This window comes from Parasteatoda tepidariorum, chromosome 7 (genome assembly GCF_982258835.1).
Source record: "Parasteatoda tepidariorum strain Cologne lab strain chromosome 7, Ptep-v5.0, whole genome shotgun sequence".
Lineage (NCBI taxonomy): Eukaryota > Metazoa > Arthropoda > Arachnida > Araneae > Theridiidae > Parasteatoda > Parasteatoda tepidariorum.
In genome coordinates, this window is record NC_141761.1 from 26,184,652 (window position 1) to 26,198,542 (window position 13,891).

The following is a 13,891-nucleotide window of genomic DNA, read 5'->3' on the forward strand; positions in this document are numbered from 1 at the left end:
GAAACAAACAGTACACTTGTTTATTTTTAACAAGGTCTGATAAAATAAAAATTTTCAAATATAGGTAATTACAAAGATGTAGCATGGGTTCACATGTCAGATATTATAGCAGTGCTGCCAACTCCAACTTCAGATAACCGAAGACTCACTTTTGACAGTGATGTTTCCCTTTAACCAGTTGTCAAATTTGTAAGACGTCCCCTCTGTTACATTTCATATCCTCTCTGTTACGACACATTATTTGGTAAAATGTGTTTGTAATTTTAAAATACTTATAATAATTCATATGAATTGTGATAATTTAAAAAAAATTACAGGTAGTGTTTCGGATGGTCCAAATCACATAATTTAGCGTAAATAACAATGTGTGTTAAAAAATGTGAGATTTTATTTGTCACCACTGTCACAAGTACTTTTAATTAACTTGCAATTTAATTATGAGGCTCTTTTATTATTTTATGACAATTAATTAAAAATTGCACTCTAAAGTTGCCTATTGTAGAATTTTTCTTTTCAGAAATATTTAATCTATTTTTTATAATGAAATATTTGCAGATGTTAACTCTATTATAATCTATCAATTTATAAAAAATAAATAAAAAGCAATTTTACATGTTAATGTCTAAATTGATTAATAATGACACATCATTACATACACATTGCAATAAAATGAATGTAAAGGGACAAAAACTATAGTTGTGAAATGTAGAAAGTTCTCTTTTTATTATTTTTTATTCACATTCAATAGCACAGCAGTATACAACCATCTTTTATTTATGGAATTTTATAGTTCGAAATATAGCTTGGCAATCTATCTCGATGGTAATGGGTGGGGATTGCAGGGAAAATTGTCCTTGAATCAAGTGACAACATTCTTTGCAACGAAAGATTGACTACAGAGAGGGGCTCTCTCTACATTAATTATTCCTGTAAGATATTTTAATTCTAGGGTCTAAATTTAAAGAGAAAAAAATTGTCTTCAACAAATTCATTGCGCGTTTTTTATATACATAAATGTAACCGTCGTTGAGCAGCCGACGTCTTTTGAGTTTACGCCTACTGATGTTCAACTCTATAGCCTTTTAATTTTTAACCCAATCTAGAAAACAAAGAAACTCCTGAATCAAGTATTGAGAGAAATTTGCCTTTGTGGATGTCTTTTTGATGAACTAACCTGCATTTGCATTACATGGAAAGGAAAATGTTTCACGGTTAGCCTGATGACAAGGAAACTCTAACCTATGATCCGTCTACCACTGAGGATATTTTACATCAGCACTGTGGTCGGTGAAAGCCGGGTGTGAAATTTGTATCGATCAACCATGGCTGGGATTCGAACCCAGGTCACTTCATTGTGAAGAGAGCGCTCTATCCTCTGAGCCACAATAGCTTTCATTGAGTGTTTAAACAAATTAAATTAAGTAGAAGATTTCCATATTTGTATCTACGTGAAAATAAATGCCAAGTTTTGGCAATTTCTGAGCAGTAGCCCACAAGAAACTAAATATTAATAAATAAAAAAAACTTGCCTGTGGGTGTCTAAGCAATCAACTTGAGAGACATTTAAAATTTGTAGTTACCCCCATCAAAATTAAAAAAATTGTTTTTTTTTTTTTTTTTTTTTTTTTTTTTTTTTTTTTTTTTGGAAGTTTTAAATCCCTTTAGCACCTTGGCAATTGAAGCTGGTGTGAATGGATACCAATATAGCAATGTCCCCTTATTTAACTGTTTTTTATTTATTTCTGCTAGATTTTTAAAAATACAGTAGGGAACCGATTATCCGGAACGATCGGGACCATCGCTATTCCGGATAACTGATTTTTCCGGTTTTCTGAATCACTACAAAAAGCCGTTTTTTTTATTGTTAAACCCAACTAAAAAAAAATATTAGGAAATAATCTTAAAAAGAAGAAAAAACGATGAAATAATACAGTAATGATTATTTCTAAAATGATGGTATGGTAAACATCTTTCAAAAAAGAAAAAAAAATTTTAAAATCTTATGAGGAAAAAAAAATTTTTTTTAAAAAAATGGTGGGAAAATTCATCGAATTTCGTTCCGGTTTTTTGGTATTCCGGTTTTCTGATTTCCGGATAACCGGTTCTGTACTGTATAAGAGTTTTGCTTAAAATTGCAAATTGCTGCAGAAGTTTTTTCCTCCCTGTGTTAATTGATTAACTGATTTGTTTATCCAGGGGGAAAAATAATAATGTGCTTGAAAATATTGTTATATCAAGTCAAAAAACGCAGGTGTGCTAAATATGTCTGGTCACGCCAACGTGATTCGGAGGAATTCAGGCATTCTTGGAAGAAATTTTTGTGTTGTAAAAAATTTGCTGTAAACATCTTGTAGTAATTTTTTCCTGTCTGTTGTTAAAACTTGTTGCAAAATTTAAAATGTAGTATTTGAGCAAACATAAGAAATATTGGAAAGTAAGTAATCATTTAAATACCTTATGTCTGATACGTGGTGGCTCAGGAGATAGAGCATTCGTTTTCGAGCTATGGATGATAGGTAGATACAATTTCCGCATCTGGCTCCCGTCGACCACAGTGCTGATGTAAAATATTCTCAGTGGTAGAGGGATTTGGGAATCAAGGTTGTCCTCTTCATGCACCGCTAATACGGGTTAGTTCCATCAAAAAGTTTTTCAGAAAGGCAAATTTCTCCCAATGCTTTATTCAGGAGTTCCCTTTTCTTCTAGATTTGATTCAGAATTACAAGGTTACCGAGTTGGACAGTAGTAGTAGTGATGCAACAGTTCTTAATTTGGCCGGATACCGGTTATCTGACCAATCTTTGAGCCGGATATCCGGTATCTGGCCGCAGTACTTTTTTTAAAATAAGTATTTATGTTTAATTGGACTTTGCTTATTTATTTTTCATTTTTTATTTATTTTTATTATTTATCATTATTATTATTATTATTTATTATTTTTATCATTATTATTTATTTTTATTTATTTATTATTTGCTTATTTATTTTTTATTTATTATTATTTTGCTTATTTATTTGCTTATTTATTTATTATTATTATTTTTCTTTTGCTTATATGATTATATATTTCTTTTAAATAAACTTTCAATTAGAAGTACTTAACTTTAAATTTCTGAATATTAATAAAGAACTATTATATAAATTATATTGTGCTAAGCTTAAATAAAACCACTGATTGAATTTTTATTATAAGTAGGTGGCAGAAACAAACATCTGTTAAAGATTCAAACTTATTTATATTAAAAATCCAATTGAAATAATGAATAAATTAATAATTTTAAAAATATTTCTTTCTTTTGTTCTTAATATTGAAGTATATATATAATTTTAATCATCTTTTTCTGAAATAATGTAATTTAGTAGTTGTAAACCCTAAATTGGGTGGGTGGTTCAACGACGGTTAAAAAAAATATATATCTTTGTCGTATTAGTTTACTGTGAAAATATATTATATAAATATATAAGAAAAAAATATCTGCTATGTCAAAGCTGACGCTAATTGAAATATATGTCAGTTTATTTATTTATTGTTTTGAATTCCTTAAGCTTTTGACTGGGGCTTAAAATTAAGTTGTGAAAATTTTTATTCTTTCAATATATTTTGATTTCTATTATTTTTAACACATGCTAATTTATTCTCAAAATGTGTAGAATCAAATGAGTTTTTCTTCGTTTTGAAAGGAAAAATTTTAACAATTGGTAAACTATACTTTCTAAAATTATTTTGGGAAAGTTATTGTAATTTTAGAAAGCTCTGCAATTTAGGGACTAATTTCAAACCGGGGAAGGAAAAAAAAAAAAAAAAAAACTGTGGTCTAGGGAAATATTAGGCATTGAAAATTTTTTGCACCCCTTGGTTGAGCATGCATAAAAAATGATACTAATGTAGATAAATATTTCTGCAATCTTTTATAGATTTTCTTAACTAAGGATTAAATTTTTTACAAATTCATTTAAAAAAATTATTCTTATTATTTGCAGTTGTATTATATTAGACGCTTGCTAAAGATGGAAATTTGTGAAGCACCTGATCCTGTTGAAGTTACTGTAAGTTTCTAATGTTATAGTTTTAGATTGTGTTATCTAGAGTAATGTTACAAATTTTGAGTATCAGATTATGATAATTACTTCTGTTTTAGAATTTTCATTTTTGCCAGTTGAGAACATTGAGACTTGCTAAGGGAGATGAAAAAGTACCAAAAGATTGTATTAATATTGTAGCCTCAGCAAGTAAATATGGATTACTCTTCGTTGGAATTGAGCATGGTAAGCTGTAATTTTATCACAAATAGTTAAAATGTGTCAAATTTTTAATTTCTTATTTGAGTAATGAATACTGAATATTTAGCTAAACACAGTTGAACTCTCTTATTACTAGTTTGATAATAATTTTTTTATTTTTACTTGATTCAAATCACTGATCTATATCAAATTATTCAGATTAGTAACTCAAATTGTGCGGTTCAGATCACTGATTGATATCAGGTGATTAAATTCACAATACAAATCAAGGGATTCTAACCACCTTTTAAAATATGATTTGAATCAAGTGATTCAGAACTTCATTCGAATCAAGTTCTTTGGATCACCAATTCAAATAACCAATCACTATCGAATTACATGATTCAACTTAGATTTCAAGTTCAGTTTCCTTCCTTACCTAGTGCCCTTTATCTCCATGCCAACTGTCAATAGAAGAAAAAAGTATTAAATTGTTAGAACTTGTTTAAATAAATAAATATGCTTATTATATCTTTCATATAATTTTAATACGTATTTTGCTAGAAGATCTAAATACTTTTAATTGTGGCAAGTTAGTGCATTACTATTTTCGCTTTATAAATTTTTTTATTTGCGAATTCTTAGAATGGGAAATCTTGAATACTTTATAATGGTTGCATTAAAAACACCATGATGTAACAAGACATTTTTAACTTTGTGTAATGTGGCATTAGTATGAAATTAAAGGAATTGAAATTTAAGAAACAATAATTCATTGTAATTTAAATCTATTCAGATAAAATCAACTGATTCAAATCACTAAATTGAAGAAAAAAAAGAAATCAGTTATCTGTTGGCAATTTCTTTAATGTGTTAAACTGTATTTAATTTCCCTTAATTAATTTCCGATTCTATATTGGATAGAATTTAAATTTTATTTTACTTAGTCTCTATTAAATCTTAAACTGCAAATTTGTTTTTAAAATTATTATTTAATTTAGTTTTCTTTTATAAAACCTATTAAATATTTTTCCTTAAAAAGATTATATAGTAAAATTGTGAAAATTTCGTTTAGTATTGTTTAAAATTTTTTAATAGTTTCTTGGTATTAATTTTTATAATTGACCACATTGACTGAATGCAATTTCATGTGAAATCTAATATAACTGTAAACGTAATTAGTAAAGTATATATAAGTTATTAAAAATAAATACAACTTATTCAGTATTTAATAATTTTAAAATTGTAATTCCATTCTTTTTAACATGGTAAGGTAAAATAATGCAATTACTTAATAAAGTAACAACACTTTCATAACTTTGAATGATAGTCGTTATCAAAGACGGACTAAGAAGATAGCCGAGATATAAAAAAGTGATGATAATATTGATAAATATGTTAAAAAAGGATTAATAGATAATTTACAAGCATTAATTATATTAATTTTATGTGTTTTTAACAGGATCTTTGATTATTCATAATCAAATATATTTGGTTTTTCTGTTCAACATAAATACAAATAGACAATTTCCTTTTTATGATAAATAGGGATATACACTTTTATTTTTCCTTTATTAGGTTTTAAAGTTTTTAAACTGGAAAACATTTTGAGTTTAAGTGAAGACAGAGAAAACAAAAGTATTGAAGAAAATTATTACTGCCAAGTAGTATCTTCTGAAACCCCTGTTTTGATGTCCATAAGTGCTGATCAGAAAACTTTAGCTGTTTGTTTTAACAGAAATGGTTCATTGATTTCTGACATGTATGACATTGCTGCTTTTGAACATCCAGTAAGTGTCATCATTTTGACCTACATTATATTATTATTACTTCTGTTTGTATATTAATCTATTAAAACTGTTATGTATTTTTGTTATTGTAATGCTTAATATTGTGTTAATCATTATTTAATAATTTTATTTTCAAATTTGTAGCCTTCAAAATCTAAGTCTTTTGTAAGAACCTTTTTTTAAAAAAAGTATATAATGTATGTTTTATGATGCTAAAATATTAATTTTGTATTTTTAGAAAGATTCTTAATTTAAAAAGTACACTTACAATTTTAGAATTTTACTGTCCAGTTTTTATATAAATTTATATTAATTTATTTCATAAGGTAATGAAAAGAACATCAATTTGTCTTAAAAACTGATAAACAATACATACATATGGACAATGTACAGTCAAACCTCTATATCATGCACTTTGATATCTTGAGAACACCTGAATTCCCTTCATGGTTAATAGAAAAAAAACTTTTTTTAGCTTAAGATATTTCTCAGTGACCCTCAATTTAAAGAAATATTTTCCATCACCAAAATTGTCCCTCTTCCAATGAAGAGTTTAGAAGGTTTTTTTGAATTCTAATACTTTTTCTTGAACAATTTTATAAATCATTTCTTAAAATTCAAAAGAGAAAAAGATGACCCTGTTTGAAAAGAAATTGTATGAATTATCTATTCCTCGAGAAATAGACAAGCAGGAGGTAGGAATATATAAGAATATGAGGGCATAAAATAGAGAATAACTTGCAAGTTTAATGAATCAAAAAAAAAAAAAAAAAAAAAAAAACTGATATTTTAAAAAGAAGTAGTTACTGTGGACATAAATGTTTCATCAATTGTTCCTATCTGGAGATCAGGTTAATATAAGAGGCTAGAGTATCTGGAAATATACTAATAGAAATGGAGTATGGCAAAACAATAGAGAAATCAAATAAAGATGCAAAGATGTTAACATTGCATAAATTAAGTTTTTTTTAAGTAAAGCATAAATTAATATATATATATATATATTTTAAATAAATGCATCTTTTACAACTTTTAAAATTAGAGTCTAGTTATTTTCAATGAAATACTAAAAAATATTTGATTTTCCAAATTTTCAATTTAACAAAATATTTAGCGTCCCTTTTCAGGTACATGATATTGAGGTTTGATTGTATATGTAAAATTATATGAAGTTTTACAACCCTTTTTTTTTGATAAATATACATTATGGTAGGTTTTCTACGGTCTCTTGCTTTTTTAATGAATCTGATTTTGAATGAAGTTTGTCTTGAGCATGTTTAATCAGCTTGAGTAGAAAGCTATAAAGTTTCTTATGCCTGTAGTAAATGTTGTTTCTTGCAATTAATTTTTACATGTAAGCCAATGGGTTACATATTGGACACCTGCAGAACATACAATTTTTTATTCAAATAATTTTTTAGGAAGATATTCTCATGTGTGAAAATTAAAATAAATAAAAATTAAAAAAATATGTACTATAAATTTTTTATGCAATTTATATCTTTAAGTTGCTCAGCTGCATCATTTAAATTGTTTTATAGCTGAGTTAAACTTCAGAGCCAGTTTTTTCTTCTTCTTTTTAAAATTGTGCAAATTTGTCAGTTTTGATTTTGCTGAAATTTTCAGGATTTGTTCACTATAAGACACATACTTTTTATTTTTCAAATTTTTTCTTCTTCCTTGAAGTTTTAGAAGCTCAAATTTGAAGATCCTATAGAATTTTAAGAAAGCCACATCTATTTACATGCAGTAATACTTTTTGTGACATGACTGAACCATACTGTGTTCATAGTTTTCCTGATAAAAATTATTTTGTCCTTGTCTTTCTGTTATTTGTGTGTGTCCAGAACATCCCATTTTCTTAGAATACAAATGCAGATTTTTATAAAAGGGTTTTGGAAAATCAAAAAATTCAAACTTTTGCCCTAATATTTTTATTTTATATAATGCTCGTAGAATATGCAAAATTTGATAGTTCCAATTTAGAGACTGTCTAATATTTATATAGGTGGTTCTGGCATGTATCATTACTCACAGCATTCATGTTCAAACCTTTTTTAGGAAATTTAGACATTCTTTGAAAGAGAAACTCAAGTGACTCTTTTATAATTTCAAATTTTTAGAATTAAGCATTCAGGGGTCATACACTTATTTATTATTTTAAGCAATTTCACTAGCAAATCTTGTAGGGTGGACTTTTGTAGTTTCATAATTTTTAATTCTTCTCTTACATGAGATTTTAAAAATGATTGATTTCAATCAACAATAAAGTAATCATATAGAATTTTTAAACAATGATTTGAGGGATCATCCACTAAAATTACTTTCATATAAAAATGCTAATTTTCATATTCAGTGTTTTCATTTTGCTACTATTGAAATTATTAGCTGATTATAGAAGTCTTGAACTAAATTACAAATTTTAATAATCTATTGGTGTGAGAGAATATTGATTAATTGATGCAGTTTTTTTTAAGGAATGGTATTGTAATAATTTTCAGTGTATTGATTTTAACCTATTATGAATTCTTTAGTATTGGTAAAATTATGATGGAAAACTATCTGTTCTAAACAAAGCATTTCTGAATAATATATTTTATTATTCTTTTTCGGTAAAATTTGATGCCCTAATTTTTTTGAAAAATGTCCTGATCTTTTCCTTTACCCACTACAAAGCATGTCTGAGTCATTGACCCTTATTTTGTGTACTACTTCCACACTAACTTTTAAGACATGAATATGTTCAATGAGGTTAAAAATATTAAAAAATCACTGAAATAAGGCTATATTCTTAAATTTTGACCATCAAAATTTACTTGTGCCAACAATGAACTACAAAGGTATATATTTCTGTGAATATTTTGCATATTAATTAGTACCTAAAAAAATCATATGATGTGTACATTTGGCAATACCTTTAAACTGACCATAAAATATCACAAAAACTGAAATTTCTTAGGGGACAACTTACATGTTCATTAACTGTTTTCAACAAAACTAGACAAGTATGAAATTTGCTGTAAAGTAAGCTTTAAATATAGCAGAAACAAAATGAACTCAAAGATCTATGGTTACTGTCTCAGTTATAATATTAAAATTTGACACTATATAATATGGTTTTATTATAATATAGCCCTATAGTTTGCTGCATGTGCCTGAGTATACAGAAATAGTTATGTGAAAACTAAATGGTTTTTTAAAAAAAATTTGATTTAGACCCAATATAAATATCTGAAGTTACCATCTTTGTTTTAATAGTAGTTAAAAACATTTCTCAGGTTAGTGGAAAAATCAGGATTGCCTGTTTTACGAGGTTATCTGCTTTCTCATTTCCCCACAAACCACAGTGGCTTAGAATCAATTAACTCTTACCTTTTCAGCAGATTGTAGAGTTTTCATGATTCTTTTACAAATTAATTTAAAAGCTCTGGTCAGTGAGACATATTTTGTAACTGTATGAATTGTAGCTTGGAAATCAATGAGGAGGAAAATTTTTTTTTTTTTCATGTTCTCTAAATTATTATGAATTGTGGCTTGGCAATCAATGAGGAGGAATTTTTTTTTTCATGTTCTCTAAATTATTTTGGAGCACAAGGTAAATTGCTTTCATTTCTCCATATAAATTGTCTAAATTACGACTTAGGGGCTCTTTGAGTTGGAAAACCTTGGAGAAAACACCAGCTCCCTCTCTCCCAGTAATTTTTTTCGCTGAGTATAGATCTGAATCCAATTGTTAATGGGGTATTTTTTTCCGTTAATAGTGACAAGAGCAGCCGCTTTGCCCTTTTGAGCAAGAAGGACAAAATGAAATATTGGAATTTCTTATTTCATTTTTCCCAAAAAGACAGAGGGTCTGAAATCAAGGATTTTGTTTCCTGTAATGTCCAATGAGCCAGATATTTTCGGGAATTCTGTTAAAAAGGTACTCAGTGTTTTCGATCTCAAAGTACTTGAGAATACCTATAATAAGAACCATCTTTTTCTGAGAGTCAAAGTAGCAAAAATTCGACTGTTATGCAAATAGTCAATGCCAGTCTGCAGTTCAAAAGCTGGGACAGGTGTTGAAAAAAACAATAATGTTAATATATCAAAAATGTCAAGTACCCAACCTTGCCTAACTTAGAAAAACTGTGTATGTTGTGTACATTTACTCATATTTTTAATATTTTCAGCAAAGTACACCTGTTCCTTTTCAAAATGTTCTACTTTCTGGTAATGGGACTAAGCTGAAAGATTTTGCTTGGAATCCCGTTGCTGTCAATACATATGCATTTTGTACAAGTGATGGCAGTTTGTCTGTACATGAACTTAATGGAACCGATCTAAAAATTGCTGCAAATATCCAGAATGCATCAGCCTTATCTGGTATGCATTCTTTCCTTATTTACTAAGGTGTTATGAATATTAATAGTTAAGTAATCAAATATTTTTACAAGGTGTTATTAACAATGCTTGCTAAGACATGTTTGAGATATAAGTTAATAGAAGATAAAAGTAATCTTTAATGAAATTTTTACCAGTGTTTCAAAATATTTATTTTAGTGAAAGATATTAGTATCACTTTAAAATGTTATGTTGCGACTTATACTAGTACGCACTTAACTAATTAAATTATGTTAAAATTAATTAAATTTTACTAAAATAAAATTAATAGTTTTTAGTTTGTTAGAAATTATGTGAGTAATGAAATAGGTTATTTTATTCAGATTGTTTTGCTAAAAAAAAAAAGTGCTAGCGATATCCATTGCTATTTTAACACATGAAATGCTTGCAACTTTAGTTTTAGTTGTTTGTTAAATGACATTCTTTAATTTTCTAAGTATTAGATGCTATACTTGTAGTGAATTGTTAAAATTATTAACATAAGTTATGTATAACTATTTCTTCATCGCAAATAAGTAAATAGTAGAACATTTTTCCCTTTATATTTAGGCCACATTTATTATTTATTTTTAAATTTCATTTTGAATAATATATAATTTATGTATATTTTAATAAATATAATTTATTATTTATATTTGTTAAAATATATTACATATTTTACATATTTACATATGTAATATATTTTACATATTTTAATATAATTTATGTATATTTTAACAAATAAAAAGTCTTTTAAGAGATAATTTTTAAACATTTATTTTATACATGGTCTTTTTCCTGAGGTATATTAATTATTGGAATGAACTATAGTTCTATATTTACCTAATTTAAGTTTTAATTGTATAATTCAAAAATGTTTGTATGCAAATTTTGTGTCGATTTTAATCAATAAAACCAAACTCTTATTGGATTAAGCTTCTTTGCTTCCTCTTTTTTGGGGAGTGAGGTTGTTATATTCTGTTGTTCAGGATTAAGTTCCATATTTCTTCAAATACCATTTCTATGGTATCAGTGTTATTCAGATTTCTGAAGTAAGGATCCCAGCGTTGGCAAGAATTATGATTTTTTTTTTTTAAAAAATAAAAATTATGAAAAAAATCTGATTTCCTTTTTATTTAAATCATATAATTTTTTTTTACTTAAATCTGATTTTTTTTTTTTTTTTTTTACTTAGACTAAATAAAACTAATAAATAGATTAATAATGCTAAACATTATTTTAAAAACAATATAACTAAATTACCTAATATTTCTAACTAAAATGGTTAAAATTATTATATAATTATTACAAGCTAATCACAGAAAAAATAAAATCAATGTTTTTATTCAAACTACTTTCATGGATTTATGTTTATTATCATTAGTTACTTATCAAATGAATGAAATAATTTATATCCGTAAACTTTATAAAAATAAATAAGTAAAAAATACAAATTCACTAGGCAGTGCAAGTTTTTCTTTATGATTTATATACACAAACTACATGTCTAATGAGTTTTAAAAATATATTTATTTAAGTTAACATGAAACTAAATTGGTATAATTGTATTATGTTCATTACATAGCAAATTATTTACATAAGCAGTAATTAGATACTTATAATTTAAAAGCTCCATATCTTTTCAATTCACTATCAGTCTTTTATTTTCTAGCATATTTTGAAGATTTAATAATGATTTTTATACATTACCCCCTCATTATTTCTCTGGATTAAACCTTCAATATCAATGAGATCAGACTTTGAAAAAAATTGCAACCAAAATTATCCTAAATAAAAAAAAGAAAGAAAAAAAAATATTCGAAACAATGATTTTTTATTTACTGATCATTGTGATTTAAATCAATGATTTAAAATAAAAGTGATTTCAATCATGTCAACTCTATCTAAAACAAGATAAACTGTCAAAGTATAAATCTTAAATAGTTGAACGTTAACTCTTTATTTAAAAAAAGTTATTGATGTATTTTTTTTAGTTATGTTTTTATACTTCATTTAAACTAAGTGTATAATTCAAATGTGTAATTTAAGTGTATAATTCAATTGAAAAAAAAATTAGTGGAAATATAAAATTAATTTTTTCAATGATTTTTTGCCCTGAATGTATTTTGATTGATACAATGTGACAATGATTTCTGGCCACAAAAAGTCAGTCATAATGGCTATTAACTAACGTAATCTTTTAGGACTGAAAGAGAATATCATTTTAAATTGCTAAAGAGAAAAATTTAATGAAATTTCAAGATATTTATAACGAAACATAAAATTTTTCTTATATATTAAGATTAACTTTTTTTTTCCTATTATGTAAATTTTATGATTTTTTTTACTTACTAAGCGACAAACAATAAATTCTAATTTTAAAAACTTTCTTTGAAAAAAATTGTTTCCATTAAAAGAAGACAATTTAAAAAAAAAAAAAAAAAACCCTGAATGATTGTCCAAACGAATTTATTTCATACATTGAAACTGGCTTACATTTATCGATTAAATTATTTTAAAAACTTTTTTTTTCTTCGTAAAAGCTAAAATTATTTTTATATGCAAATAATAAGTTTATGCATTTTATTCAAAGTTTAAAAGGGAAAAAAAATCTAAAATACAGGAATTTTTCACTCAAGTTCTTATTATGGGGGGAAAAAACTAGCAAAGAAATAAAATGCATTATTTCTACAGCTGTGGCAACCTTCGCAATCTTGAAAATGCCTAATATCTTAGTAAATTGTGCTAACAACTATTTAAAGCTATACAGGAACAAGTATCAATGTTAAAATATTATTCTGCATCTCTAATAGTCAGTGAAAAAAAAATCTGTTAAGAATCACTGAACTCAGCAATTGGAAAGGCTAGTTATATAAGTAACAGGAAAGGAAAGCTATTGCTTTACTTAATTACGGCTATAAAGTTCATGAAGATAGTGTGAAAATAGCATGTATAATGATGACACTTAATTGGTGAAAACTTGTTTGTGAAAAAAATTATAATCATTTCAGGACTATTTCATTATAAAAGTACTTCAATTATATTTCATTTAACTAAAAAAAAGTACTTGCTAAATATTGAAACATGAAGTAGATCATTAATTTGTTGCATTATACTTTGATTGTTTTTTCTGTGACTTTTATTTAATTTATATGTTTCATATTTTCAGTCTGTTGGAGTCCTAAAGGCAAACAAATTGTTGTTGGTAAAATTGATGGCTCTTTTAGTCAATACAAGCCAACTTTACAAGAGGTTAAAAACATTCCTCCTCCAGCACTTGATGAAAAAGTAACAGGTGAGTTGTTAATTTGTAGGTGTATTGATGGAAAGCAATAATGCTGAGCTTCTCAAAAAGTAAAAATTCTTGTTGCATCTTATTTAAAATGGGTAAATTAAGTTATCAAAATACTTTGTATTTTCAGAACACAATAATCAATATCTTATTTAGTAGGAGTCAAATATCTTATTTAGTAGGAGTCAGATGAAAGGTAAAATTAAACTCTAAGGTTATGTTAGAT

The 13,891-nt window shown here is 26.2% G+C and overlaps 1 protein-coding gene across 7 annotated transcripts in view; it reads left to right on the top strand.

The window, feature by feature from the left end:
- Nup214 (nuclear pore complex protein Nup214) overlaps nucleotides 1-13,891 on the top strand; it is a 90,997-nt gene that overhangs the window by 1,027 nt on the left and 76,079 nt on the right. For 6 of the 7 annotated variants that reach the window (XM_087167529.1, XM_087167526.1, XM_087167531.1 and 3 more), the window contains exons 2-6: nucleotides 3,982-4,047; nucleotides 4,140-4,266; nucleotides 5,800-6,011; nucleotides 10,184-10,376; nucleotides 13,543-13,668. In XM_087167529.1, the coding sequence (XP_087023655.1) occupies nucleotides 4,009-4,047; nucleotides 4,140-4,266; nucleotides 5,800-6,011; nucleotides 10,184-10,376; nucleotides 13,543-13,668 (697 nt within the window). In that variant the 5' untranslated portion in view covers nucleotides 3,982-4,008. Of the gene's footprint in view, nucleotides 1-158; nucleotides 245-3,981; nucleotides 4,048-4,139; nucleotides 4,267-5,799; nucleotides 6,012-10,183; nucleotides 10,377-13,542; nucleotides 13,669-13,891 lie in introns of those variants that run through there. The other variant, XM_087167530.1, reaches the window with a different exon arrangement.